Source organism: Zonotrichia leucophrys, chromosome 6, assembly GCF_028769735.1.
Source record: "Zonotrichia leucophrys gambelii isolate GWCS_2022_RI chromosome 6, RI_Zleu_2.0, whole genome shotgun sequence".
In the NCBI taxonomy this organism is placed as follows: domain Eukaryota; kingdom Metazoa; phylum Chordata; class Aves; order Passeriformes; family Passerellidae; genus Zonotrichia; species Zonotrichia leucophrys.
The window spans coordinates 25,974,288-26,001,254 of record NC_088176.1 but is presented as its reverse complement, the minus strand read 5'-3'; the positions used below and the strand labels follow the sequence as shown (position 1 = coordinate 26,001,254).

The 26,967-nt window shown below is 42.5% G+C and overlaps 1 protein-coding gene across 7 annotated transcripts in view; it reads right to left on the bottom strand.

Moving 5' to 3' along the window:
- CDHR1 (cadherin related family member 1) overlaps positions 1-26,967 on the bottom strand; it is a 57,751-nt gene that overhangs the window by 5,087 nt on the left and 25,697 nt on the right. For 6 of the 7 annotated variants that reach the window (XM_064717198.1, XM_064717195.1, XM_064717200.1 and 3 more), the window contains 10 exons: positions 26,407-26,523; positions 24,713-24,856; positions 22,328-22,406; positions 19,420-19,520; positions 17,497-17,700; positions 14,317-14,469; positions 10,116-10,280; positions 7,976-8,043; positions 5,234-5,462; positions 4,096-4,350 (listed from right to left, as the gene is read on the bottom strand). In XM_064717198.1, the coding sequence (XP_064573268.1) occupies positions 4,096-4,350; positions 5,234-5,462; positions 7,976-8,043; positions 10,116-10,280; positions 14,317-14,469; positions 17,497-17,700; positions 19,420-19,520; positions 22,328-22,406; positions 24,713-24,856; positions 26,407-26,523 (1,515 nt within the window). Of the gene's footprint in view, positions 1-3,341; positions 3,739-4,095; positions 4,351-5,233; positions 5,463-7,975; positions 8,044-10,115; positions 10,281-14,316; positions 14,470-17,496; positions 17,701-19,419; positions 19,521-22,327; positions 22,407-24,712; positions 24,857-26,406; positions 26,524-26,967 lie in introns of those variants that run through there. The other variant, XM_064717201.1, reaches the window with a different exon arrangement.

Genomic DNA, 26,967 nt, shown 5'->3' with positions numbered 1-26,967 from the left:
TAGAAGGAATAACTTGCAATACAGGCCAGGAATGTCATAATCTTAGCCAGGATGCAGAGAGACTTACGGCAAGTGCACATTTAAAACATCAAGTCCTTGTGTTGATTACCAGCAGTGTGATGTAGCCAGCTCAACAAATAGTGCCACTATTTGTTGAATTGCTGAAGCTGTTGTTTTTTTCCTAAAAGGCATGCTGCATTTTGAAGGGTACTGGTTTTTCTGGTGCACATAAAATAAAAGCAGATACATGATTAAATGAAAGCTGTCACATCTCTGTGAGTTGGGACATGGAAGAAACACTCCTTAACAGTCATCAAGGGAGTTAAAATACCAAAATACCACTGCTCACAGAAGATAATGCTCTGCTGTTTTTTGGGGATTTTTTGGCTGTGGCAGTTTCTAAAGAGCCTTTCCTAATGCATGGGTTGCAGTGAGCAGAGCACGTGGGCCAAGTATCCAGAAGCTGGACCCAGAAGGAATGTGGTTGAGCTCTTCAATCACAAGAGCAGCTAAGGCTCACCAGCTATATTTAGGAGTCTAAGTAAGTAGGCAAACCTGTTAAGAGCCCAAGCTATTGCAGATTATTTGTAGATGTGGCACTTAAGGGACATGGTTTTGTGATGGACTTGGCAGTGCTGGAGTTGGACTCCATCGTAACTGTTTGGTCCAATGATTGTGTTACAGACAACTTGGGCTCTGTTGACTTGAGCAAGTGGATCTGTACAATCTGTGCAATGAACCAGCTGCCTCTGAGGAACCCACTTCCATACATTCAGTGTTTCTGGGGTTTTGTTCTAGCCTGGTTGCAGGGAGGGACTGCCTGTTGGTGCCCTGGCACACTAGCTGTGCTCCCAAAACACATTTTCCTCTGAAAGAATCCACCTTGTGTGCTTGGAGCTATGTGAGGCACAGGCCATCCCACAGCATGTGGGGATGATCAGGAGATTTGCTTCAGAAGTGACTCCTGATCCGAGGTAGAACACCAGCTGTCCCTGCAGTTCTTATCCCAAAGCTCAGTGCTGTCACTGTATATGAAGGCTGTGTTTGCAGCACTTTGCAATACAAACACCAGCATGAAGCAAGACTTCTCAAATCAAACCAGTATTCACTTCAAGTCCATGAAACTGTGGAAAGAAGAGGCTAACTGCTCTGCAAATGTGGCAAGGGCTGTTCAGTGCCAGCAACCACAGCTCCCATGGTTGCCATTAGCATGAAACAAAAGATCTCCATGTTACTTCAAAGATTTTTGTTGAACCTTTCAGTTAAGATAATCTAAAACTGACACTCACCAGCTATATTTAGAAGTCTAAATGAGTGGTCAAAGCTATTAAGAACTACAGATTATGCTGTCTAAATATGGACTTCAGACTCAGCCTGTGAGGAGGTGTAAATAAACGCCCCCTCTACATTTGCAGAACCTCAGTGGAGTCATCAAGAGGCCAAGGGATGCCCCCATCAGGCCAACTTTCAGGAACAGGAGTGGGAATAAGCCTTCTCTGAAAATATCAGGCAGGAATAGATTTCTGAGTGAGACATATGGATGGAAAAAGACTGGCTTTTCCAGCATATGTTTTTCCATTCTGTGAAAGAGCATTTTTTATTTATTGTGAAAGGATAGGATATTAAGAGATGCCCCTCAATGCCAATTTCCATAAAATCAGACTCAGTTAAATTAAAAGGCCTTTGGATTCTTTTAGCACTCTATTATTCCAAGAGAAGGTCCTTTTGATGTGCAATACTGCTGAACTTAGCCACAAGGCATCCATCTCGAAGGGCACAGACTTGTGCTAATTGCAATGGTAAACGTTAATCAGAAAATATGCCTGTTTAATTACTTACTGTGATTAACACTGCAGGAAACCTCTAGAGGATGCATTCAAAAATATCCTCCTTATCCAAAATCAGTAATACATAAATGCCCACCAAACAGTGAAATAAGAGCCTTTGTACAGCTGGATGAAATGCACATTTGTAACAGCCTCAGAGAAAGAGAGAGAGAGAGAGTGTGTATTTGCAATATGCCTACACCAAGAGATTGTTTTCTTCACAAAGTGTTAGCAGTGACTGTCAGTCCCTGGGACACAGGCAGTGAGCAAGGGTTTTGGACACTGGCACTGCATCTCATGTACCTGCAAACTGAAATCTGTTTCTTCAAAAAAGATGGGATGGCTATGGGATAAAAAACCCCCAATCCAACCAACCCAAATCATTACAAGCCATGGAAGAAATAATAGAGACATGTACAAAAGGTCATGGAGGATTTGACACTAGATTAGTAGCCCAGATCCTCCTGAAGAAACCTTCTTAAAGAAAGAAGATGCTGTTGGGACTCTCTGTTGGGACTTGGCATCAAGAAGAGCATGGGAAGAAGGAAAAGAACTGTGTGTGAGGAAATCTATGTCATCACATGCTCTCTGCTTCCCCTTCAGACTTTATGAGGAGGGCTCTCCCTCACCTTGTGGCAAATATATACCCCTGGAGGGGGAGAAAAGGGAGCAGACAAGGGACTTCATGCAGGACACCATCTTTTATCAGGTACTATTGCTTCAAGCACGAGAAGGAAATTCAGGAAACTCCTTATCCCAAAGTATCAGCTACTTTTGTTTTCCTTCTAGTTGTCCTTCTTCAGCTGGTTCAGGAACATGTCCCCCAGCAGGGAGGTGTGGGACACCCTCCCTCCACTCACACCCACCAGCCCCACATGCTGACACAGAGAGGTTTCCAGCTCACCCAGGAGGGAAGGGGAGGCTGGTGGCCACCAGCAGGGACATGTCTGAGGTCTGGGCCTGGGTCCACCTGCTGCCATGCACTCCTGAAACATGCAGCATGTGAGGAGCAGGGAGGGAAACTCTCCTGCTCTTGGCTGTGGGCAGCAGTTCTTGTTTGTTGCATAAAAACCACGAAAACTTCATTTCCATGAGAAATCCAAGTGTTAAGCAGTTAAGATAGATTTCCTTTGTATCTGTAAGAACAGCTAAATCTCTAGACTCACCACAGACACCCTGGAGTCCCCCAGCTCCACATGGCAGAGCCTTGCAGCAGCAAGCCCAGCTCACGCTCACAGGGCTGGCTGGCCCCAAAGGCCGCCCCATGTAGGCACTGCCCTGCTGGGGCAGACCCAAGTGCCCTGGCAGTCCAGCAGGCTCTGAACTGTGTACAAAAACTATCATATGAATGTGCCTCAGAGTACCAGGGGAATAAGAGGAGATGGAGTAAACAGAGAAAGATTATAACAGATCTAAGAGCAGTGGGAGCATTGTGAGCAAAGAAAGAGAAGGCCAGCTGCTGTCTGCAAGATGAGATTTGCATCTTTGCCCTGTTTATGTGTGTGGTCCAGAGACTGTCAGGCTAATGATGTGTTTCTCATCTGCTTTAAAGCCCATTTCCTCCCTGCTGGTACCTACTTAAAGGCATGGCAAGGCAGTTACAATAAATAAGAATTGTGCAAGCGTGTGCTGCACGCCATAAATCGCTGCTTGTTCTTCAGCTGACTTAAAAGCTGGACTAAGGAAAATCTCATCCTACATGTGCAAGGCTGTTTTAAAGTCTTGTTTCATCTGCTAATAATATTGCAATTATTGAACTCCCATCCAAAATTCTATGTACTTTAAAGCATTTCTGTAAAATTTTTTCTCACTTTTCCTATGTCACTTAGGGTGGTTTCTCTGATTTAGTTCACTCTGATCTCAGCTGTTTTCCACTCACTTTTTGTAAGGGAAAAATTTTTTTTTTCTTCTCCTGGATGAAAATAAAAAAGCAGAACTTTAGCAGTTGGGATTTACCTTTACTCTCAGAAGTCTATAGACCTTAATTCATATCTAACAATCTCTAACAAAAAACTCATCTCCCAGTTATATTATGCTCCTACCTTTGTACCTTTGCAAGGTACAAAGGTAGGAGCATAATATAAATTATAAGATATCAAAATATCTTTCACATTTGTGGCTGTAGAATCCAACTTCACCACAAGGCTATAGAAGCACTCTGCAAAACAGAGCTTTCAAGAGAGTCTCAGAAATGGAGCAAGCAAAGTCTACCCTTTGGTGCCCTTCAGGGATTGTCTCCCAGCAGGATTTTTCTGAAACATTTGCTTACCTCTTCTGTGATATCAATCTTCAGAACTGCTGTGGTACTGAAGGATGGGGAGCCTCTGTCTTTGGCCTGGACCACCAATGACCATATGCAGTCTTTATTGTTTGTGATGTTGTGGATGATGTCCAGAGATCTGATATAGGACTTCAGCTTGATCTCCCCCGTGCTTTGGTCTATGTCAAACACATTGGCTGGATCTGCTTGCATGATGGAATAATCCACAATGTTGTTGGGTTCTTCTGCATCTTGGTCTATGGCCTGGTAGGGGAAGTGTGAAAAACAAAGGTGTTATTGTTTCTGTCTTTGCCTGAGGACAAACACCTTCTGAGCATTCACTTCTGAGAGCATCTGTGCCATGACTGGGCTGCTTTCATTTAATTTTGGAAGCTAGGTTACATTTTCTAGTGAAAAACAGCAGGACTAGACTCCTTTCTTTATAAATTACTTCTATTTGAGATGAAATAAAATCAGGGAAAAACTGAACTGTAACCTATCTGTAGAATGCAAATGGTCCTCAGCTGAGAGCTTCTCACACAGTGTGGGGGACAAATGTGAAGTGATAGAGAACAGTGGGATTAGCTCCATACCATAAACTATATCTGCCTTAATTTTTGTGCTGTGGTATTTATTCTACAAACATTAGGTGTTGTGTGATCAGGCTTATGATGTACATTTAACTGTGTGTAAATAGGATGTTCAGACTGGGAATTGTTATTGCATTTTTTCACCTTCTGTTCCACACTGGATTATTGGATAAGGTTCTTCAAAACGAAGGGAACTGAGTTGTGTGGTTGAACACAAAGGGGTGTCAGGAAGGTTATGTGTTCAAAACCCTTTCATTCACTAATCTTGTTTGGGCTTCTTGTGATCACTGTATAATCCAGGACTGTCCCCCAGCTGATTGTTCAAAGACTGTAACAGGACTTTATATTCTGCCTATAGAATTTATTTCTCCTTCTCAGCAGTCAGTAAATACTATAATTCTACTCTTTAATCCATTTTTTACATCCAAATGGATGTGCCAAATAAAGCTGCAAGAAAAGACAACTTTCAGACATTCATCATGACCCCTGAGAATAAAGAGCAGAGCCAGGGCTTTTCCAAAGCACTCAGCTTTGTGACACACGGTGCCATCTCTCACCTCTATCTTCACCGGTGACCCAATGATCATTGTCTTCTCCTGTATGTTTTCATTGAACTCTGGAGAGTGGTCATTGACATCTAGCACGGTGATAAACACTTCAGCCAAGCTGTATTTCCCATCTGTGTCCTCTGCTTTCACATAGAAATTATACTTCGAGTTCACTTCAGCATCTAGCACAGCCCAGGGCTGGGTGTAAATTATACCTGTTGATGGGTGGATTAGGAACCTGGAAAAGAAGCAGGAGAAGACTTTTGGTCATTTAATGTGTGTTTAGATCCCACCTTTGCTCCAGGCTGTAAAGACTGAAATGCTGTGCCCAGACACTGGCACTCTTCACCTGATTCCTCTCCAGGTGATATTTCCAAATCTTTCACTCTACCTGGTGTTTGTCTAGTTCCTTTAGGCTTGAAAACCAGAGAACTGTCAGTGTCTCCTGGTTTTCTCTCTCTTATGCCATTTTAGCTGCATTTTCCATTAAAAGTCTTTGTCCTCAGTAAATGCTCAGTGTGATGGCCTTCTCCCAGAGTGATTTTCTTGCATTAAAAGGAAAAACATTAAGCCTATTTTTTTACTTTTTTTTCAGTTTAAAAGTACAGTGTACTTTTAAATGGAAAGTTTATAAGTACACTGTAATAGATTATGTCCTGCATAAATTAAGACTGATTTATGTCACCTAAATATCTAAAAGAAGTGTGATGCATATCATATTTAAGGTCTTCACTTCTCAGAACGGGTAGGAAAAAAATCTGTTCTTAAATCTCCCAAACCACAGAGCAAATTATCTTTTCCAAAAATAACCATTTTTCCATAGACTGACACTAGGATGGAGTGGGTGTTCAGATTTATCTGTTGCAAGTTCAGTTTTACACATTTGTAATTATAGAGACACTGTCAAAAGTGTTAGCCCAAAGTTTGGATTTATAGAGGAGATACCAAAAAGTGTCTTTTTAAAATGGACTGCCACTGTAGGCTCCAAGCAGTAGTGCTTTTAACAGATGAAAGTTTTTTTATTTCCTTTGATCAATGTACAGGGTAGCAAAATATTTTCTGTATTCCAGCTCTGAATGCAATTGAGAGTGATGATAAAAGGGGCATTTAGCAATCTAGAATTTTCAATTGTTCTCATAACCCTGTTAAATACAAATACAAGTTTTGATGAAATCCAAGACCTGTAGGTGGGAATAGCTGTGTAGGAGACAGTGCCTGTGCTGCCTCCTAAGTACCCAGCCCAGTCTAACCCATCACTCATCATCATTCCCATTTTAGGGGAAGAATAAAAGTACTCCCACTGGCAGCTTGGATTACCAAAGTAGGATTGCCATCAGATTGGTTTCATCTTCAACAGTTAACACTGTTTCTCTTACTCCAGTACAACTCATCTTCTGCCCACACAACTGCACACCCACTGATGTAATATCCAACACAGAAACATTGTGCCTCTGGCTGAAATTCTCCTATCTGCATCAAACTGTGTGTTCAGCACATCTAAAGGTGCCAGGGCTAGAAAATCAATCCGGCCTTGCAGAGTGATGCCATTCTGGCAGGAGGAAAACAAACAAAAATACTTAAGAAGGAAAAGAAAAGTTCACATCATAATTTCTTCATTCAACAGCATAAGAACACTGAATCTGAGCAGCCTCATAATGCCAATCAGAATAAAGTTGTGCTTACATTTTTTTCCCCCCAAATCCTTTGTCAACAACCTTCTCAAGCTTCTTTCCACCAGCTGCTGCATTCTAAACCTAAGAGGTCTGCCTGCATGACATGACCTTTTCTTGCTTCTCTCTGTGCAGTTAGCAGCTAGCTTAAAGACTTAGTGAAGAGCTCAAAATAATCCATCGTGGAAATGCTCCCAAATGTGTATCCTTCTGGCTACAGAAGAGGCTCACCCTTAACATCTTGGATTTTGGACTTTGATTGTGCCTCCTAAATGGCTTTCACCTTTACAAGAAGAGTTCAGCTTTAGCTCCAGGTGGATAACGTACAGAGGAAAAAAGATTCTTGAGATGAGTGCCTGAAAAGCTCAGGCTTTTCATTCATTTCCAGCATTCTGCCCTGCAGAATGCAGGCTCCAGCAGGAATATCTGTGACAGCCATGTCACTGATCCCAGCCATGTGTGAGAGCTGGGATGGACATGGTGTGAAGGAACCAGTGTTTCAAGATGTTCTACCCCCAGCACTGTTCCCAAAGACAGGGAGAGGGAGGGAGGCATTATTACCAAATCAAGTAAGCATCAAATTCCTTTTTTCCTGATGCAGGACTATTATATTTAAATATATGAAAGGCTTTTAACAGCCAGTGCAGCTGACCTCCAAAGTGTATATCCTTGAATATCTTGTCTTCCTTGATTTATCTTGACAAGAGCTATTTGTAAAGCCATATGGAAAGGGAAGGGGAATAAACCTAAGAAATTATTTTTCTGTAGAACTGACTTTTCACAACTAGACCAAAAATCTCTCTTTCTCTTACAAGTATTTTTCAAATGGTGATTGAACAAATCCTGTGTATTGATACTTTAGCTGCTTTGTATCTCTTTGGGGGTTTGTGGGTAGAATTCCTTAGGTCGATTAAGTAGATGTTTAATGATCACAGCAGCAGTTCACAGAACTCACAAAGAACATGGTATAAATGTCCTTGGAAATAAGCAGACCAAGAATGACCTTGCTAGCTTTCTTTTAAAATTCTTTCAGAACGCTACTTAGAGGTTATGTAGTTTTATTTATTTACTTGTTACTTACAGATCTGCTCCTGTTCCATAGATAGAGTACTTGATTTCTCCCCAAAGACCTGAATCTGGATCTGTAGCCTTCAGAAAAGAAAAAAAAAGAGAGTTTTATTTTACTAAAATGGAAAAAGAACTGTTTCATTTTTATTTTAACAGGCCCAAATGCTTTTCACTCTCCTTGCCATCACATTTTTAGTGGGAAACCGCATGAGCAAATAAGCACCTAGAAAGTGCACAGCCTAAGACCAGGAAATGTCCCTGCCAGCCCCAGGAATGCTGTCCCTGTGCCCGGGGGCTCTGGCACAGAGAGTGACGCTAGATGGCCCCATCCATCCACAGTTACCTCCTCCTCCTTTGATAGAGATGGAGAAAATCTCAGTGACATGAACACACTGCCAGCTCTCAGACCTTCCTAATTATCAGTTAAACATTAATGAATATTCCCTAGACAAAATTATTTACTTCTTATATTGTATTTTTAAGCTTCTGCTTGTTTAATTAAGTCAATTTATAGTAATGAATAACAACTGTTTCAATCTATACATTGTATTTCAGCTTTGTTTATATTTTAATCACTCTTGTGCCTGTGTGACTTTTAATAATGCATATACTGCTACCAGATGATATCTTTGTTTTATGCTCTTGTTGGCTTCCTTTCTTATTTCAGGCTTAGGAAAGCTATTGATTTGGTAGCAGCTATTTCCATAAGCTCCTGCTCCTCTGATAGCTCTGAGGAGGTGTTATACCACTGTATCTGGCCATCAAAATCCATGGTGGTGCTGGTTGATTCATTCATCTCCCTGTTTAAATATCTGACAACTGGAACAATGTCTTTGATTCCTGCATGATTAACAGAACACACCTGCAGCCCTACTGGTAGATGTAGTTTTGTTCTTTGGCATGAGTTTGTCAGATTCTCCAACCCCATGATTTTGACCACAGCCTAGTTTAGTACTGTCTGACTTCACTTAAAACATCTGCATACCTGGGACTTCTTCCAGAATTGCCATTCTGAGTACTTGAAACATCTTAGTTTTCACGTATAGTTGTGAATCTGGGTCAAGTACTGAGTTGACAGCACACGACTAAATTTTACATGGGCTCCTTCAGCTACACATTCCTGTGCACTTTGGCTCAGAAATTTTATTGCTTCTGCAAACATTTTTTAAATCTCTTCTTTTTTTGCTCTCCACATCCTAGATTTTTTTTATTCCTTTTATCTCAAAGATAGTTATGTTTAAGAGTCTCTAATAGATTTCCTATTAGTTTCATGCAATAACCTTTTCTCTATTGTTTATGTTTCAGTTCTTTGATTTTTCCATTGCTAAAATATGCCTTCAGCACTTTATTATTCTGGTTATTTAATCATCTTTCTTACATGTTGCCAGCTTCTGCTGGAGATCCCTGGCAACCTGCCTGCACCATCCTTACCTGTGTGGCCTCTGCAAGGTGACTTGCATCCCCCACCAAGGCCCAGGTGACATTCTTGGCTTTGTGACATGAGGGCATTTTCCAGTCTTAGCAGTTGCATTAGAGAGAAGCAGCTGGAAATGCTCCTCCAGCACTCAGGGCCCATGTAACAACCCTGACTTCTTTGTATGAAAATGCAAGATACTGGAAAATCTATAGGCATATTTTTCCCACTGTGAGAAGATGCATACATAAGGATCTTTTTTTTCCCAGTGCTAAGCACTTTCATTTTATATTCTTGCCCTCATCATGTTTCATGATTCCTTTAGCAGCCAGGTTCCTCCCAAGAGGAGGAGACTAATACCTACTAACCAACCATCTTGTTTTCTTTTTACTCATACTTAAGCAAGCAAATCCAGTAAATCCAATTCCACTTAGCCATAACTGAATCTTCCCACTGGACACTGATTTGGCTGAGGCTTTCTTAATACTCAAAGGCCATGGGATTTGTCTTAAAAGCAGATGGCCCTTGTTGTTCTAAATAATATTTGCCTAAAACTTTATTTTTTTCCCAAAGTGCTTTTTTTTTTGGGTTGATTCTGGAAAATAATTGGAGTTTGGTCCAGAAGTCAAATGTTGAGTGAGATTTGCTATTTGCCCTGTCCACTATTTTTAAGGTACTTGAACTGTTTCCACAGACACCCAGAAAAGAGAACATTTCTTAAGAGGTGAATGAAACTTACTGTAACAGCAACTACATTGGAGCCCCCTGGGGAGTTCTCAGGGATCCTGGCAATGTAGTAGTCAGAGGAGAACTTGGGGACATTGTCATTGGTGTCCAGCAAGCGAATCACCACGTCGGCCGTCGAGCTGAACTTCTCCGGTGTGTTCACCTCTATTGCAAGAAGCTAAGAAGAGAAAACCCAGAAATCACCACAAAGCAGCTATTAGTTCTCTTAAAAGAGCTTCCTCCACCATCTGTGGCACCATCAGTGCATTTTAGCCTGGTTGGAGCAGACAGCTCATAACCAGGGAGATGATGAGCCAGGTCAGCGTGCGGCCTCAGCTTATTTGTATGTGCTTGCTTGAGATGGGCAGTCAAGAGGCCTTCAAACCTGTGTATTCACATTAGACTTCATGTGACACATGTGACTGGTCATAACTAACCAACACACATCCAAAAACCGTAACAAAAGCTGACAAACAATCATCCCTGGGCAGCTCCTAGAACTTTGGGAAACAGAACCACTGAATTATTTTGAGTAAGGACATAAACTTAATTGTGATCTTTTGTAGAGGAAATTCTTCATCAAGAAAGAAGTCAGGAACAATAAACTGCACCAAACAGGGAAAAAAGATGAGAGAACCAGTTGTTTTGAAGCAGCATTACTCCCACCCCAAATGCTGGATAGTCAGGCATGTAGAGCAGAGTCCCATTTCCCAAAGATTGTGAGGACTTCTACTACTGACTTCATGGCACTTCTACCCTCATTGCCTCATACTAATTAGGACTTTATCAGATGAAATGCGGGCTTTTGTATTGCCTCACTGTCTCTGAGGAGAACAGAGCTCTCTGACATCACACATTCTTATAACTGCTCATCTGAAAGGACAGGCAATCACACAGAGTAAACTGAATATTTACTGTATCTGTCTGCTCCTTACTGAGCAAAATCTGCTGGATTTGGGAAGCATCAGTAGGATGCCTCAGCTGGCAGAGCAGCAAGCTCAGGTGGTCTGTGGTGGTTCTGTAAGCCAGAAAGAGCAGTTTCAACAATGGGTACTGAGAGACATTGGGACCTTCCCAGGGTCTGTCCCAGTGTCTGCATCACACAGGATCAGCACTAGGCCATCAATCCTGAGCTCTGAGGGGGCTGAGCCCAGATGGGTAACACCAGAAACAATGGTCTAATGTTTGGTTTTCATGCTTGGGCAGAGACATAGTTAACACAAGCAGGAGGGCTCTAAGAAGACAGCACACCACTAATAGACTACTGAGCAGGACGTGAACTGAGATCTAAGAGGCTCAGCTGAGAAATCTGGCTGCAAGGGTTTTAATTGCTAGGAGATGTGTCCCAGGAGCTCCCACAAGGAGGGGGTGCCTAAGGGAGCTTTGGCAGGAGCAGCAGGGCTGGCACAGCATCCCCTGCTCCCCTGGGAGCTCATCCTTCTTGTGCAGGGCCTGTGGGGAGGGCGAGTGATGCTCCCCAGCAGTGGCACCCCGACTGCCTGGGGGACACTCTGCCAGATTGGGACAACTGTATCACCTCCAGGTGAAAGCAGAGGGTGGGGAGCTGTTCAAGCAGACAGGGAAAAGGCCATCTCAGTGTCATCTCATAGAGCTGTGCCTGCTGTGTGGACATTTATAATGTTTGGAAATAAAGATAAGAAATGAATCTCGAGGGATTGCTGGCAATTACTGCTGCTCCAAAAGGAGAGCCTGGTCACTCCATTGCTGTGACCTCCCAAACTTTTGTGTTTGGGAGTCTCAGGTGGTGTTGCAGCAAAAGACATTTTTGAAAGGACAGCCATGCAGACATCAGCAAAAACCTCCTCATGAGAAATCTCAGCTCCTAAAGCAGTACAGAGGTAAAATCTTAGTGCTGATTGTGCACATGGAGCTATTACTAAATTCTAACATCTTTGCTGCTGCAATCAGTCCATCTTAGTACACCTTATGAAAGCTCAGTATTTTTACTTTGTTTTCTACACTAATTTTTTATTCCCTCTCCTTTAAGCAGCCATGGTCCTGCTATGTCTACATGCTGACAACATCTTCCTTCAGGGAGGAAATTGTGTCAGCTCACTTGCCTGCAGTGTCTTATGCAGACCTGTACTGTTTGTTTCATGCAGAGAGAAAAAAGTAGTGTAAAACTATTACTTCACAGGACTACATATCAACAATTCATACTTAGGTGCCAGAAGAGCAAACTGACATGCAATTTTAAAAGTGGTAGGTGAATTTTTAAAATAGAGTTTGATTTTGGCAGCTGAAGATAACTGCAGCCTCCGCTGGCCCCAGTCTGTAGATGTGAATGTCTGGATGCTCCTGCCAGGGCAGGATGGGCTCTGAGCTGAAGCAGATAGAGGCAGGAGGTTTTCCCCAAAGCATGGCAGCCCATAACAAGGTGGCACAGCAATATCTGGCCCCTGTGGCAGAGGGACTGGGGAGAGGTGTGAGTTACCACTGCTGCCATACTTTGGGAAACCCATTTGAGCTCTTAGACAGCTGAAAATGAAGGAACTCCTGACTACCACCTTCATTTAAGAGCCAGCACTAAATGAAAGATAGGTTTCTCTAGCAGCCTTTGCTTCAGAAAGTTTTTCAGTGCATCTCCCAGACAAATTAGCTTTAATTATTATCTGGCATTTTACTCTTCAAAAATGAACTAGAGGAGAGGGATCATTGCTTACAGAAAAAAACCCCAAAACCCTGAAGATAATCTCTCAAAGCTGTTGTGAGATACACATTAAATAGAAATATATTTCATCCAATATTCTAACCAGAATGAATGCACTGACAACTAAAACTGGGTAGGAAGTGATTTGAACTTTGCAGGAAAGTGAAGCCAGCAATGAGGTCTTTATAAAGTATTTGCTGCCATACATTGCTACCATATCATCCATCTGCACCTTCTCCATTTGGAATCCAGAAAAAGGCTGCAATTTTTAAGCCAAGTCTTATAGTCTCCAGTAGAAATAATTTTGGAAAGTCTTTCTCCAGCAGAAATAATTTTTTAAAAAGAGAATAACTGCTTAAGCTATAAAAATAGATATCCTTTTTCCTGGTAATTAATTCTTTTGGTGTTCGTGGCAATCACATTAACTACTTTGATTTCTATTGGCATTCATGAGGAGGCCATGTGTAACTCCTTTACTGGTCTTTTGGTAGTTTAACCTGAATAAATGTGTGCTTGTTATAATTAGTTTCAGTAGCACTTTATGGCCCTTTCAGAATCTTCCACTTTAATGCAGTAATGATGCCTCATATTTTTGTGGCATCTATAACCTATAAAGCTCAAAATGGCTTAGGAACATTACAAGAAGAGGCCTGAAACATATTGAAGTGAAACTTGCTAAGGACACAAAGAAAACCATACAGCAAGGGGGAGAACAAAATTGTGGAATTTTGGCTTTTGGATTGTGCAAAAAATGCCCCTCTCTGTACGTTACAAAATTAGCATATGTTAATTCTCAGCTAGATTGTTTTGGCAGTTTTAAAAAAATTATTACAGGGATTGTCTATGCAGTTCTTTGCAGTCAGAACTGAAACATCTACACTCAATTTCAGAGGCAGCTGACAGAAAACCAGACTACTTAATTATCTTGTTGATGAGCCAAAGAATCCATCAGGGAAGGTGATAATGCAAGGTTCCAGCTTTTGGATTAAACTGGTTCTTGCAGGGCTGGTTTAGAGCGTGGGTGAGCCTCAGGTCAGCCTGCAAATGGCCATACAGATAGATAGACTCTGACAAAGGCAGTGAGCAATTTTGGGGAATTATCTTCCAGTCAGCTGGGGTCTTCAGGCTGCCAACATCCAAAAGCATGATCATGAATCAAATTACTTAGCACTAAGTAGGTAAAGTTCTTGCTGCAGAGAAATTAGGATTTCATCCTGTGAATGTATCATTGTGAGTGCAGAAATAACACCCTAAGGGTTCAGTCTAGAATGATTCAGAGCCACCAACATGTACAGTTTCCAGAGAGACATAAAAATCAACATTTTGCACTGACTGGACTAAATCAGTCCACAGATGCATCCATTAAACCTTGTGAAGGTGGTGAACCAGAGGCAGAAATGAGTTTCCCTTACATGGGCTATCATGTATCTGATAATGCATCAGACAACTCTGGGTGGATTAAGAAGCCAAATCACATCAGACACAAAAGCCATCATACTCATACTGTATACACTGAAAAAGAGGACCTGGAAAGCAGAAGTACCTTGAAGGTTAACACCTTGAAGCTTTCATAGTCAATGGCAGCAGAATTTTCCACTATTATTGTAACCTGAGCCTCATTCAGGACAGTTTGAGGAACCACTCGGAAGATGCCACCAGGTCCAACAAGCCGGAGGTTGAATTTAGCATTGGCTCCCTGTTGATAAAAGCAGATATGACATTGTTTGTTTTCAGTAATGTCACGTTTCTTACAGCCTGGATTGCTCTGTTTCTTCAAACTACATGAAATGAGAACAAGCCTTACTGCTGAGAGCCCTCTGCTCTCCATCCCCTGGGCAGAAGATCACTAAGAAGCTTAGTTGTATAATCCCTCCAGCCCTAGTCACAAGACAGACACAGCTTTTCTTAAAATAGATTGACAAGCTTGGTTATTCTTTCAGTCATAATGGAAAAACCCTGCAGCAGGCCTGGCTAAGAGAGGAGTCGTGTGGCAAGCAGCCTTGGGTTTTGTGCCACACGCTGGGAGCCAGACAGAGATGACACCACGTGCACATTGGCAGGGAAGTCCTGCCAAGGAAAGACAACTGAACTGCTCCAGTAAGAACAACACAACCTCACAAACCCAGCCTCACAGCATGGTTTGGGTTGGAAGGGGCATTTGACATCACCACATTTCAGCCCCCTTGGCACAGGCACAGACACCTCCCACTAGACCAGGTTGCTCAGAGCCCCATCCAGCCTGGCCTTGAACACTTCCCATGTCCAGCCTGTGTCCTAATAACTCCCATGCTGTGTGAGTTGTACTTCATGCATTCTGCATGATGAAGATGCAGAATCACAAAGGCAATTTCCAAACAGAGGTGGAGTATCACATTTTGGACTGATTGGATTAAGCTAGCCCAGAGGTGCAAACACCAAATCTTTTGGAAGTTGATGCACTTGTGGGGAGAGAGGAGCTCCACTTGTGCAGGACAAAATCTGGCACACTTGACAGCTCCAGGTGAAGTGAGAAGGCAAATCCCCTTACACAGATAAACCTTCTAGCCAGAGAGAACATGGGAAGCAGCAGTATCTAAAATGTTATCATCACTTGTATGCAAGCTGGGAAGAGTGAGCCAGAGCCAGCTGGCCAGGCTAATTCTTTTAAACTAACATGGAGCATGTAAGAGAAAAGATGAAAGGGGGATCCCCATATTTCTGCCTTACAGAGAAGATGTGAAAATGAGCTGAGCCTACCTCACCAAACTCCCTGGGTTCACCAATTTCTCAGTGTCATGTTTACACTGTGACAAACAGCCAGATTCCCTGCCTGCCTGGTGCCATGCTCTGCCTGTAGCATGAATCTTGAGATGATGAATTTCTAATAATAACTTTCAAACAGGACAATTTTACTTTCAGCTGTAGCCTTGGTGAGCTTGTTATGAGCAGTTCTTGAGCAGCCCTAGCTCATGTCACGAGAAAAAGTATTCAGCAGTAGTCCCTTAAGGGAAACAGAGTGACCTTGGATCCAAACTCAGTGGTCTGTGTTGTTTGGTCACACAAACCCTAACCTCAACTACAGAGATGATAATGGGCTCTCTTTTGCTGGGTGGTAAAGCCAAACACACAAAGCCACAGCTGCTGGGCTATGGAAAACAGTGCTGATGAGAAGATTGGACAGTCTGACAGTACAGAATCAGACAAAGTTATACAAAGTGTGTGGCACATGGGATTATACATGACTAGAATTGTGGCTTGGGACAGGGAGAGAACTGCCTCCCTCCAACAGCTGAGGGATTTCTGCCCCTGATGTCCATGGAACCCAGATCTGCTCAGAGCCTGCCATGCTGCTGCATGTCTCCAAGCAGACAGCCATGGGACACAGGAATGACTGAGGGAACAGCAGCACTGAGTCCTAAGCCATGCTGAAAAGGTCTGGGAGAGAAATTTCTATATCATTTTCTTGCAAGTAAGCATGGCATTTCCATCAGTCTGTAGGTCTAAACCAGACCTTAACCACAGCTTCCTCCTCCTCCTCACCTTTTTCATCCACTCCCCCAAAACAAAGTCTCTAGCAGCTGTGACAGAGACAGACACATGTTTAATTTTCTTCTCTACAGAATCATCTTGGATGGAAGGGAAAAAATTGCATGTTCTGCCTTAGAAGAAAAGCTACCCATCCCCCCTAGAGTGATGCCTTATGCTATACTGGGTAGCTTCTTGAGAAATCTATACAGTGTATTTATCAGTGTTTTCTGCTTATTTTATAGCCTAACTTGCAGCCTGAATATTTTGTCAGCCTAGATATATATTTTGTCTCTAAAGAGAAGAGATGGGTTTTGTTTCTCCCCTCTGCAGCACCATCCCCCATGACAATAGCAGGATAGACATAGCACTGCTTTGAAAGCAGTCATTTATCTGCTCGCTGCAGAGCAGCAGGAGGGAGGGGGAAGAAGCCAGTGGGTTTGATAAAGTACAATACCATCAAACCAGCACAATACTGAGCACAGTTACAGAAGAGAGTTCTTTCCAATAGTAATACAATTGTCAGATTCATTAAGCTTTCTTCTTGTCACTAGCTAACCTGAGGCTAACTCAGATGGATGTCATTCATACAGTATTTAGCTTAGGGGTCCCTATAGCAACCACTGCCCTAGCACCTACAGGTATCACAGGTCTGTTAGACAGCAGGCTGAGATGGATGGAATCTTCTTTCCTTTTCCTTGATCTGGTAAGAGTTGGTTTGGCTTGGGCATAATTTTTAAGAGTACCTAAAAATATCATTCCAGTGGGAATGATTAATCAAAGCATGCACTGCAGACCCTGAATGCAACATAAGGGCTAGAAGAAGATGCAAACAGTAATTGCACCTGAAGTTACTAAAGGGCTTGGAACCTCCAAGAAAATGTTCAAAGGGAGTATGTTCTCAGACAATACAATGGCAACAAATGAACACAACCAGCAGTAGGGAAGTTCATAAGGATTGTTCAACTCCAGTTGCCACAAGACCTGGGCTGCAGGTTTAGGACCACTCTTCCTTTGGAATAACAGCACAGGACAGACTAACAGAACTGCTGGGTCCAGTCTCTGTGGGGTACTGGACTCTACCACTACTTTGTCTCTCCTAGGCTTTTAGGAAATGCAGGTGAAACAGTTGAGTTTCTAAAAATGACATTTCTCCATCTGAGAGCTCTTTCTAGTCTTTAGGAAAATAGGACAGGAAAACGGCATAGTTTCCATTTACCTGATCTGAATCATTGACTGTGATCTTCAGTCCCCGTAAGATTTCACCCTCTGGGGGATGCTCATACATGGTCAGCTCAAACCTGTTCTGGGGCCCATTTTCTCCATAGAAGGTTGGTGGGTGGTTGTTGAGGTCCACCACCCGTATGGTCACCATGGCAAAGGTGTGCTCGGAGCTGTCACCTTCCTGACTGACTTCTGATGCCTGCAGCAGGCAAGAGGAAGAAAAGAATGATGAAGCAGTTTTCTCCTCCTTCAGATTCATGTTCAGGTATTATTCCACATGTACAAAGCACTCTAACTTGGAAGAAGAGTCATAGGCTTATATTTCTCTAAAACCTCAGTCCATTTCACACTGAAGTTTATGATGATTAGAAGATTATGGTAATAAACCAGTCCCAGTAGAGCCCCAGTTGATTCTCCCTCTAATTTTGTCATCTTAGTAACTCACTCTGGGTGAAAACAGTTCTCTAAAAGCTATGCAATAGAGGCAAGGTAATTGCTTGCCTAAAGTGTTGATAGAATAGAAAAGGAAGACAATGTTTAAATTTGCTGTGGTGCCACAGGCAGTTCATTGTCTCATTGCTGCAAGGACTGCAGCCTTTAATACTGTGAGAAAAACTATACTTGTGGCATTTAGGTAAATATTTGAAAAAGTGCATGGTTTTTTTGAGATTTAGTCTCCAATTCAAAATTCTGCTGTGGTGTTTAGATGAGCTTAATTTAAGATGGATAGAGTTTAGGCAGACAGGCAAACCTAGGTATTTTTCTGAACCATGAGATCAAATCCATCTGGGTTTCAACAACTGCAACATGTGGTCTGATTCACTGGATTGAACCTGAGACATTTCTTCTGCCAGGACAGAAACTGGCTGATATTTTTGTCCCAACAGCTCTATCTAACATGCCTTTTTGCTCAAAGGGCTCAAAACCAAAGGCACTTTCTCCAAAGACACTAGTCTGGCAACTGAGGTGTCTGTCACTGTATATGCTGGGTAAATAACACCTTTTTGGTTCCTCTAGCAGCTTTTGCAGCCTGCATGAGCTCTGGGTCACCACACACATAATTAGGAGATCAGAAAAGCTTGCAAGGCTTTAACCCATTCTGCATCTGGGGAATGGAACTAGAATGCAGTAAAGCAGAGTTGATAGAGGAAGAAATGGTGCCTGAGTTTGACTGAGCCCATGTGAATCCGTGTTCTCCCAGGCAGATGTAGCTGTACCTGCCCTGCTTGAGTCCAGGAGCAAGCAAGTGCCCTTGGTTCTGGCAGTGTGCAATTCCTCAAAGCTCCCTTTAAGCCAGTATTGTCCTTATCACAACAATAATGTGCAGTTCCCACATGCTGGGGAAAACTGATACAGTCTTCACAATTTAATTCTGCACTTTTAAACACTTTTTCTTTAGAAACTGCTTAAAATAACACAGCCTGTGACATGAGTAGTGGCTCATTGAGGTGTTAGCTCATCATGGTGTGAGCATGTGTTTGTGTGTGGCTGAAGAGTGCTCAGGAGTGGATGCTGACATGACACTGCATGATCTGTCCCACTCCTATTACTAATAATAGATTTCACTGTTACCTATCTCATAACATGGAAGTCTCAAGACATTAATTCCTAGTTTAGCAATAAAATCTGGAAACACAGAGTATCTACAGATTGCAAAGGACATTGATTCTCTAGCCTCAGGAATGAAATTACGACAAGGTGATTTCATTTGAAAGAAATAATTTGAGATACTAAATATCCCAACAACAATATCCCTACATTAGCAATTAGTGCTGCTTTATACTATCTGGGACTCTGCTCAAATATGGAAGGTAGTTTCTGGAACAGGTAAAGTCAGCTATAAATTGAACAATTTTGGACAATCATGCCTACTCATGGCATTTTAGACCAATAGTCTTAAAGTGGCCACAGTACCTACCTTAACTTTTAGTTCATACACTTCTTTCTTGAGCTGATTTGGGCTTTTTATCACAGAAATGGCTCCAGTTGTGTTGCTGATTTCAAATGAACCTTCACTTCCTGCAATGAAGCCAAGATGCTCTGGTTACATGCCACACTTTCTTTGAACATGGGCAAATCAACTGGACACTTCACTTAGCACATCTTTGTCCATATGTCTGTCCATATGTATCAGTAGATCTGAAGCCACTCTTCAAAAATGAAGCATTTCTCTGACTGGTCTGAGATGAAATCAGAGGTGAGGGCCTAAAAGGTCTTCCCTCCCCTAGGAACAGCTCAGTGGAGTTCTTCCCTTATGGGCAACTGTCAGCATGTTCCTCTTCCCATCCTGCTTGGGCTCCCCTCAAGCCTCAGCATCCAGGCATGCAAATTTGGTATTAATTTTATTATGCTGCCTTCTTTATATGCTGGTTTAGACAAAAATAGACATTTGTCATTGTAATTAGCAAATGCTTAATTAAGTCTCTGAGAAACAAGAACATTTCTCTCACTAATATCAGCTAAGGTGAGAAGTCTGACAATCTGTCAAAAAGAAGTACAGTCACTTCCCTCAGACAGCATCTCTGGAGAAGTGTCTTCTGGTCTTAAACACTGAGTTGTCAAAAAAACCTTTCAGCCTGTTGCAAGGCTGCCCTGAATAAAAATGGTTTTTTGGAGTATCTGGGATAAACCCCAAGGTTTCTGAACTGAGGCAGAGTCCGACAGAGGTAGGACAGGGCTGCAGGCTGACTTTGCTACTGCTGAACAACTTCCATTGATCCAGAGAGAACAGCAGTTCCAGATTGCTGGATTTGTGCTGAAGCAAATGCCAGCTTGCAGAGGGGCAGCAGCGTCTCACCAGGATGTCAGGAACCATCTCACATCACAGCCAAGGGCAGGCTGGTGCCCAGCAAGGGCAGCCCTGATGCTGCCTCAAGCACACTATTGGCCACATCCTGTGCTTTGTGACAGTCTACCATTGAAAGGAAAAGAGAGGAAATCTCTTTAAATGTAGGAGATCAAGCCTTCAGAAATAAAGGATGATGATCCCAAAGCCCAGTATTTTTCTTAAACTAATTTCCAATGCTGATTTTTAAACCATCCGATAGTATCCTCTTCTGCTAATAGCTACAATAACTGCAACTTCATTAAAGCGCTCTAGACACAACATTGAACACGTATTGACTCACAATACCCAATTATTAAGACACATTGGCCTGCAAAATACATTCTGATTGAGAAGAAGCTTAAGTCAATAGTGGTTTCAAACCACCATACTTCATGTTATTGTCTAGTTATCCCAGGGAGACTGGTAACCCGGAGTACATGTAGCAGTATTGGTGTTCCTCCAGATGTTCAGAAGATTGGAGCATTTCCTATCATTATTCCACACTCCAGGGATAAGATAGGCTTATTAAGAAGAACAAACAACTTCCTGTTTGCTGTTAGTATTTTCTTGTCCTTTAATATCCCAACCTGCAGTTATTGGAATAATGGCTTGTCAAAAATAATGCCAGTGTCTGAGGTGCAGGAGTAGAAACCTGTTGCAATCTTCTGTTCTCTGTTTTTCAACTTTCTATGCACTAAAAGCATATTCCCTTCCCCTCTTTTCCCTTTCACAAAAACAAAGCCCTTTGTTAATGGGCATGAGAAAAGCTTGCTCTCCATTAAGTTATATTTTGTTCCACTTATCTGTTATGCCCTTCCATCTTCCTTTCCCACTCTTTCCTAAACACTTACCATTTATTTTTATCCCAGAGAACCCTTTTGGTCCTTCTCTGTTTTCTTTGGCAATCCAGTATCTTTTCTCATTAATCTTACATCCCTTTGACATTTTCCCTGGTTCTTCTTCCTTCACTTGTCCTCCTTATTTAATTTCTCCCTTTTTTAGCATATTTTCATTCCACTTGTTCTTGCTCCTCATTTTGCACCTTTCTTTTTACCTTTTCTCATTTTCTATCCATTGTCTTCTGCAATTCTCTTTTCCTTGATATTTCTACCTTTCTTTTACCTGTTTATTTCCTCACACTAAGAAGGAACCTCAGCATGGGTCTCATCCCACACCAACACAAAAACTCAGCTGTATCTCTCTGTTCTGGCAGCTTAGATCACAACACAATGAAGCACTTGCTCCATAGCTCTTCAACTACACCTCAGATTTCTCTTAGGAAGTTTTGGGATCTTTCACACCTGTGAGTTGGGGTGCCCAGTTGCTACAGAAGCCTTGTTTTGGAAGGGAGAGTGTATAAAACTCAAAATCCCCAAAGCTGTAGCCTGGAGTTTAGTTGCTCTAAGCTGTTGTCTTCACCACCTAATGAATCACCAATTCACTAAATTTCACATTCATGCTATTAAAAGATGTGTGACAGACACTCTCAGAATAGCTCATGAAAAGCATTAATCTTCTGATAACATCTGTTTTATTCCACTTCAGTCTCTTCATTGGTAAATATAATTTCTTCCAAGAAATTGGAGGTTTGCCTGTTTAGCCACTTTTATCACTGTATTAATAAAAAATATCCCTCCAAATGCCATGTCTGGGTCTCCCAATGAATTATCTCACCTCCCAGATTAAGTGATAGAGATGCTCAGAAGAGTGAATGCATCTCCCTTTACACTTTCTGAAATGACAAGCAGCCTACTGATGCCTAACAAATCAGCAACATTAACAGTTCCAAGAACAGTTCTGTGAAGAAGATACTAAAATTCACTGAATTAAATCTTGGCTGTTCTCTGCTAGACAGGGCCCTGAAGTTGTTTGAGGTATTTGACATTATTTCCTGAGATTTTGTCTCAGGTTTATTAAACTCTAGCATATTCTGTTCTAATGTAATGCCAGATGGAGTTTTGAGTGCCCTTCAGATTTCATCTAAGACAAGCCTACTCACCATTCACGATGCTGTAATGAATACTGTTAGGCTTTCCTCTGTCTCCATCAAGAGCAACAACAGTGAGGACCTCAGAGCCCTGGGGAGAAATGGGAAATCGCAGTCTGTGTGCTGAGATCAGAGCACTGAAATTGCAACTGCACATTAATAAACTGAACTGCTGCAAGTGTTTCTGCAGTGAAGTGCTGGGGGCAGAGTGGGCACTTGTGCCACATGGGGAGCACAAAAAGGGCCAGTGCCCAGTGCTCTGGGTGTGAAATGGCTGCAGACCCTGCATGGCCACGGGTGGCTCAGCCCTGGGGGCTGGCTGGTCACAGGAATGGTTGGAAGCTGTGGCCAGGGACACCTGCCTGGAGCCACAGATGTGGAGAGAGGATCTGGAGTAACCAATCTGGAACCCAAAGTGTAGTTTGGGGCCCTACCAAGATTCCCTCTGGCTGTTTCTGTGTAGGCTTCTGTGTCCCATGGCCACACAGTGTGCAGAGACACAGGCAGCTGCCGAGGAGTCATTGGGTCACTTTGGTCCTTCCTAATTAAGTTCAGACAGGCAGTAGAAGCAAAGAGAGATCACAGAGCAACTTGGCCCACAGAAGATCTAGGGCATAAAATTGTGATGAAAATGATGGTGATTTAACTGCCCTTAAACCTTCACTGTCTGTTTTTCTGCACAAGTAACGTGGCCATGGGCCATACGTACAGAATTTGTGTACTGAGGACCATTTGCTCATGTGACTGCTCCTATCAGCTCAGAGGGATGATGAGTGTCACATTAAAATGCTCACCCAAGTGGCAATGAGCTGTACAATTCAGGCCTCTGCACTAAAGTGCTCCTGTTTGAGGCTGCAGAACCAGGGAACATTGAAGTAACTGTCAGTGAATCACAAATGGCAACAAGGAACATTTTCATGACAACCCTTGAGTGAATTTTTCAAACAAGAGCAAGCTCTGTTAAAGCAACTGGAAATACAGAACTGTGTTTATTATCGTTTATGCTGGAAGCAGCAATAAAATCTGCCTACTGGGCAAAATGCAGTGCAGTCCCTTTGAAGGTGACAGAGTACTTGTAAATCCTGACAACTCCACCAAGGAGAAAAGAAGCAAGTTTACAAAATTAACACCAAATGCACAAACACCACTACAATCAGCTATTGCCTCTTTCTCTGCTCATTCTAATGGCAAAAACCCACACAGGGAAGGACTGATCCATGCTTCCATCATTATATCATAATGGTGTAAGTTATGAGCTCAAGCTGGATATAATTAACATTTATTGATTCTCATTTCCATAGTAAACACTAACTCCTGTGTGCACCTGATAGTTATTTCAAGATCTATATGTAACTATGCAGAATAAATCAATATACATAACATCATTCATTTTAAACACCTGCAAAGTACATGAGCATTACTTCTGTGCCCTGCTGAAATGTAACAGCCTCTGCAGTGAACTGCAGTATATAGTCATGCATGGGCTGCAGTGCACATTTCTGAACAGAAAGGTAAGGCACAATCTTTCCTGCAACTCAAGAGAAGGTCAGATGAACAGAGTGCAATCACACTGCTAAACTGATCAATAGCCTAATGTTGGGGAATTTCATGGGTAGATACCATTTCTTGCCCTATATATGAAGAAAATTTTAATTAAATCTTATGGATCAGGGTGAAAGCTGATCCATACACAATCATGTCACTGCTTAGACACAGAGAAAATTCATTAGTTTGCAGCTTCAAGAATGTGTGGCTGGAAATGACTGGTTATCCTAATTATGTCCCTGCTTGATTGATAATCTGGTTGGGTTTAGGCTTAGGAGGCCTTCCTGGCCCATCCTGCCTAACCAGGCACCACTGAGCAGAAAGCGTCCTGCATTTTGGGGATGTCAGGGTTGCTTCTCCCCAGGGGACGTCCATGGGACAACAGAGAGTCTGGAGTATTTGGGCATAAATTCTGTCTGCACCTTGTACAACCAACTGTTGGTTGCAGACTGATCTGAGGTAGAAAATAAAAGCACTGTGAGCCCACAGAGCAAACAGGCTCATGAAGGCTTTTAAGCATGATGTGTTCAGGTGAGGTCACTGGCAGCCTGCTTAAGCCTTCAGCCAAGTGCCTCTGGAGGTCTGAGCTACACAAGAGCTCTTAGTCACTGTCTGGGTTTAGACCAATGTAAATGGGCAGAATCTTTTTTGACTTCAGTGGAAAAGCCAGGAAGCTTTGCATGGCAAATTGGCAGTAGACATAAGGAAGATTTGATCCGCTCAGTTCACCTAGGAGTCAAATCAGAGTTTAGGTCCTATTTCCAGTAAAGTCTATGCCAGAAACCTTAGGGCTGTCTTGAGTAAGATGGGAAAGGCTGTACTTGTTCTCCCATGTATGAAACCAGAACTTACTGCAAGTGTGTCCTCATAGACATATCCATAGTAGGGGGTCCCAATGAACATAGGGGGGGTGTCCTGAACATCCTCCACGTTGATAGTAACTGTTGTTGTGGCTGAAAAGACTTTGTTGTCTCCCCTGAGCTTCCCACCACCATCCTAGAAAAGAAGTCATTGTCAGATGCCTCTGCTGAAGCATGCCTGCAAATCAGCATGGACCTCATGAGCCTTCAGAAGCACAGTTCCAGGAATCCTTTCCCTCTCTGAACATATAGATTTAATCTGTGCTGCCCTATTCCCTTCTCTTTTCCATTTGTCCTGCTCTCCCCTCTGATTAGGAAGACAGCTTGCAGTGCCTCATAAGTAATTTCTTATATTAAAAGTGATTGAGGCAATATATGCAGTCATAAATGATCTTTAGAGAAGGGATAGGGAATTCAAGGGCTTTTCATGAAAAAAGAACACTAGAAACTGATGCAAAAGTTAGTGACCAAGGTCTACAACTTTTCATCCCTTGTCATGAGCACAAAACAGTACACAGTAGCAAGGTAGTGCATCTCTGGAGGGAAATAAACAGTGTACATGCTCAAAGTCTCCCAGGAACTCCAAAGTGATAAAGTGCAAGCACAGAGGAGCTGTGCAGCCCAAACCTGTGAGACAGCCACACTGTGTAAGCAGTCTCTGGGGACTTGGTACAACCAGCTCTGCACCACTGATACAGCAGAGCCAATTAGGAAGACAACTTGCTATTTCAGAGGCTTTTAACACCCTCAGTCTCAGAGCACCAGCTGTAGGTCAGTAGTCATGCTGGTGTGTAAGAGTGTGAATTGTTCAACATATCTGCAGTACCAATTCTAAAAATTCCAATTTTTTTTAAAAGATACACTGATTTTTTTTCTTCCTTACTGCCCCAAAGGTAGAATTTAAGCCAAATTTTGTTTTTCTTCCTCAAATGAACTTGGCTAAAAATACATTAAAAGGCCCATATATTTTAAAAAAATATGAGCAACTCCAAGTCCCCATAAGTTACAGCAAAACTGCCCTCTTTCCACCCATGTGAGTCTGTCTGTGTGACAGGTCCCCACAGGATTGTGAGAGACTTCAGAATCTATAAACTTTTAATGCCTGTTAGCATGTGCAGTCACAGGCATAGTACTGCTGGGAAAGACAGTGGCAAGAGGGGATGTGCAGCAATATTTGCAGGATTTAAATAAGCTCCTGCCATGAGGCAGCAGGGAAGTGAAAAAAAGAAACATTCACAGATATTTCCAGAAAAGAAATCCATCACTTGTGCTGGGCTGGGTCTAGCTGTGGGTAGTGGCTGTGGCCCATCTGCCTGCCAGGGTCTGTCCTTGTGGTGGTAGGGCTGTGCCCTGGGCAGCATGAGGAGCCCTGAGCTCACAGGCTGCTGCTTCTTGAAGCTCTGGCTGGATACACCAACCCTTCACTTCTAGATGATTGTCATGGCATATGTGACATGAATGAAATGTGGAAACTCCTCCCCATTCCCCCTCATCCCCCAGATGTTGTTCAGCAGCAGACACCTGCTACCTTTCCTTCCTCACCTTTCCACGTTTCCCCCCATGCCTCCAGATATTACAGCAGGAGTAACTCTGCTGCCTCCACGTTTCAGCAGCACTTGCATTCAAACTTATTGGTCCCACTCAAACACAACCCCACCTCCTCTAGTGTCACATAAAGGCCTTTACCTTGGCTACAACCACCACAAAGTGTGTTCTTGATTTCTCATAGTCCAGGGTGACCCCAGGTTTGATGCGCAGGACACCGCTGTGACGGTCTATCGTGAACTTGTTAGCATGGATGTTCTAGAGGGAAAGAAAAGGAGAAACAGCCAGAGATTACACATGGGGAGGTAGGATTGCCACAGGGATTCATCTTTTATTTCATCTGCTAAGGGAGGAGACTAGAATAATGATATGGTGTGGGTGAATAATGCATTTGATGAATTTCACCTCTGTGTGTTTATGAACAATTCATGAACCAACCACAAGTCTCTCATTATTCAGGATAAATGAGTTCCTTGTAATGTAGATTTTTAAAATCTTTTAGTATTTCATTGTGAAAACTTACACTTTTGGTTAACTCAGTTAATTGCATGGAAAGGGGTGGGGAGACTTAACAGAAAAAAAGATGAAGGGAAAAGGAACAAAAAAAGAAATGGTGTCACCCCTTAGTGTTTCAAAGTTCTACTGGTTTCAAAAATAAGCAGGAAGTTTGCGTGTATAGATTATTGTCAAACACAGTGGTGG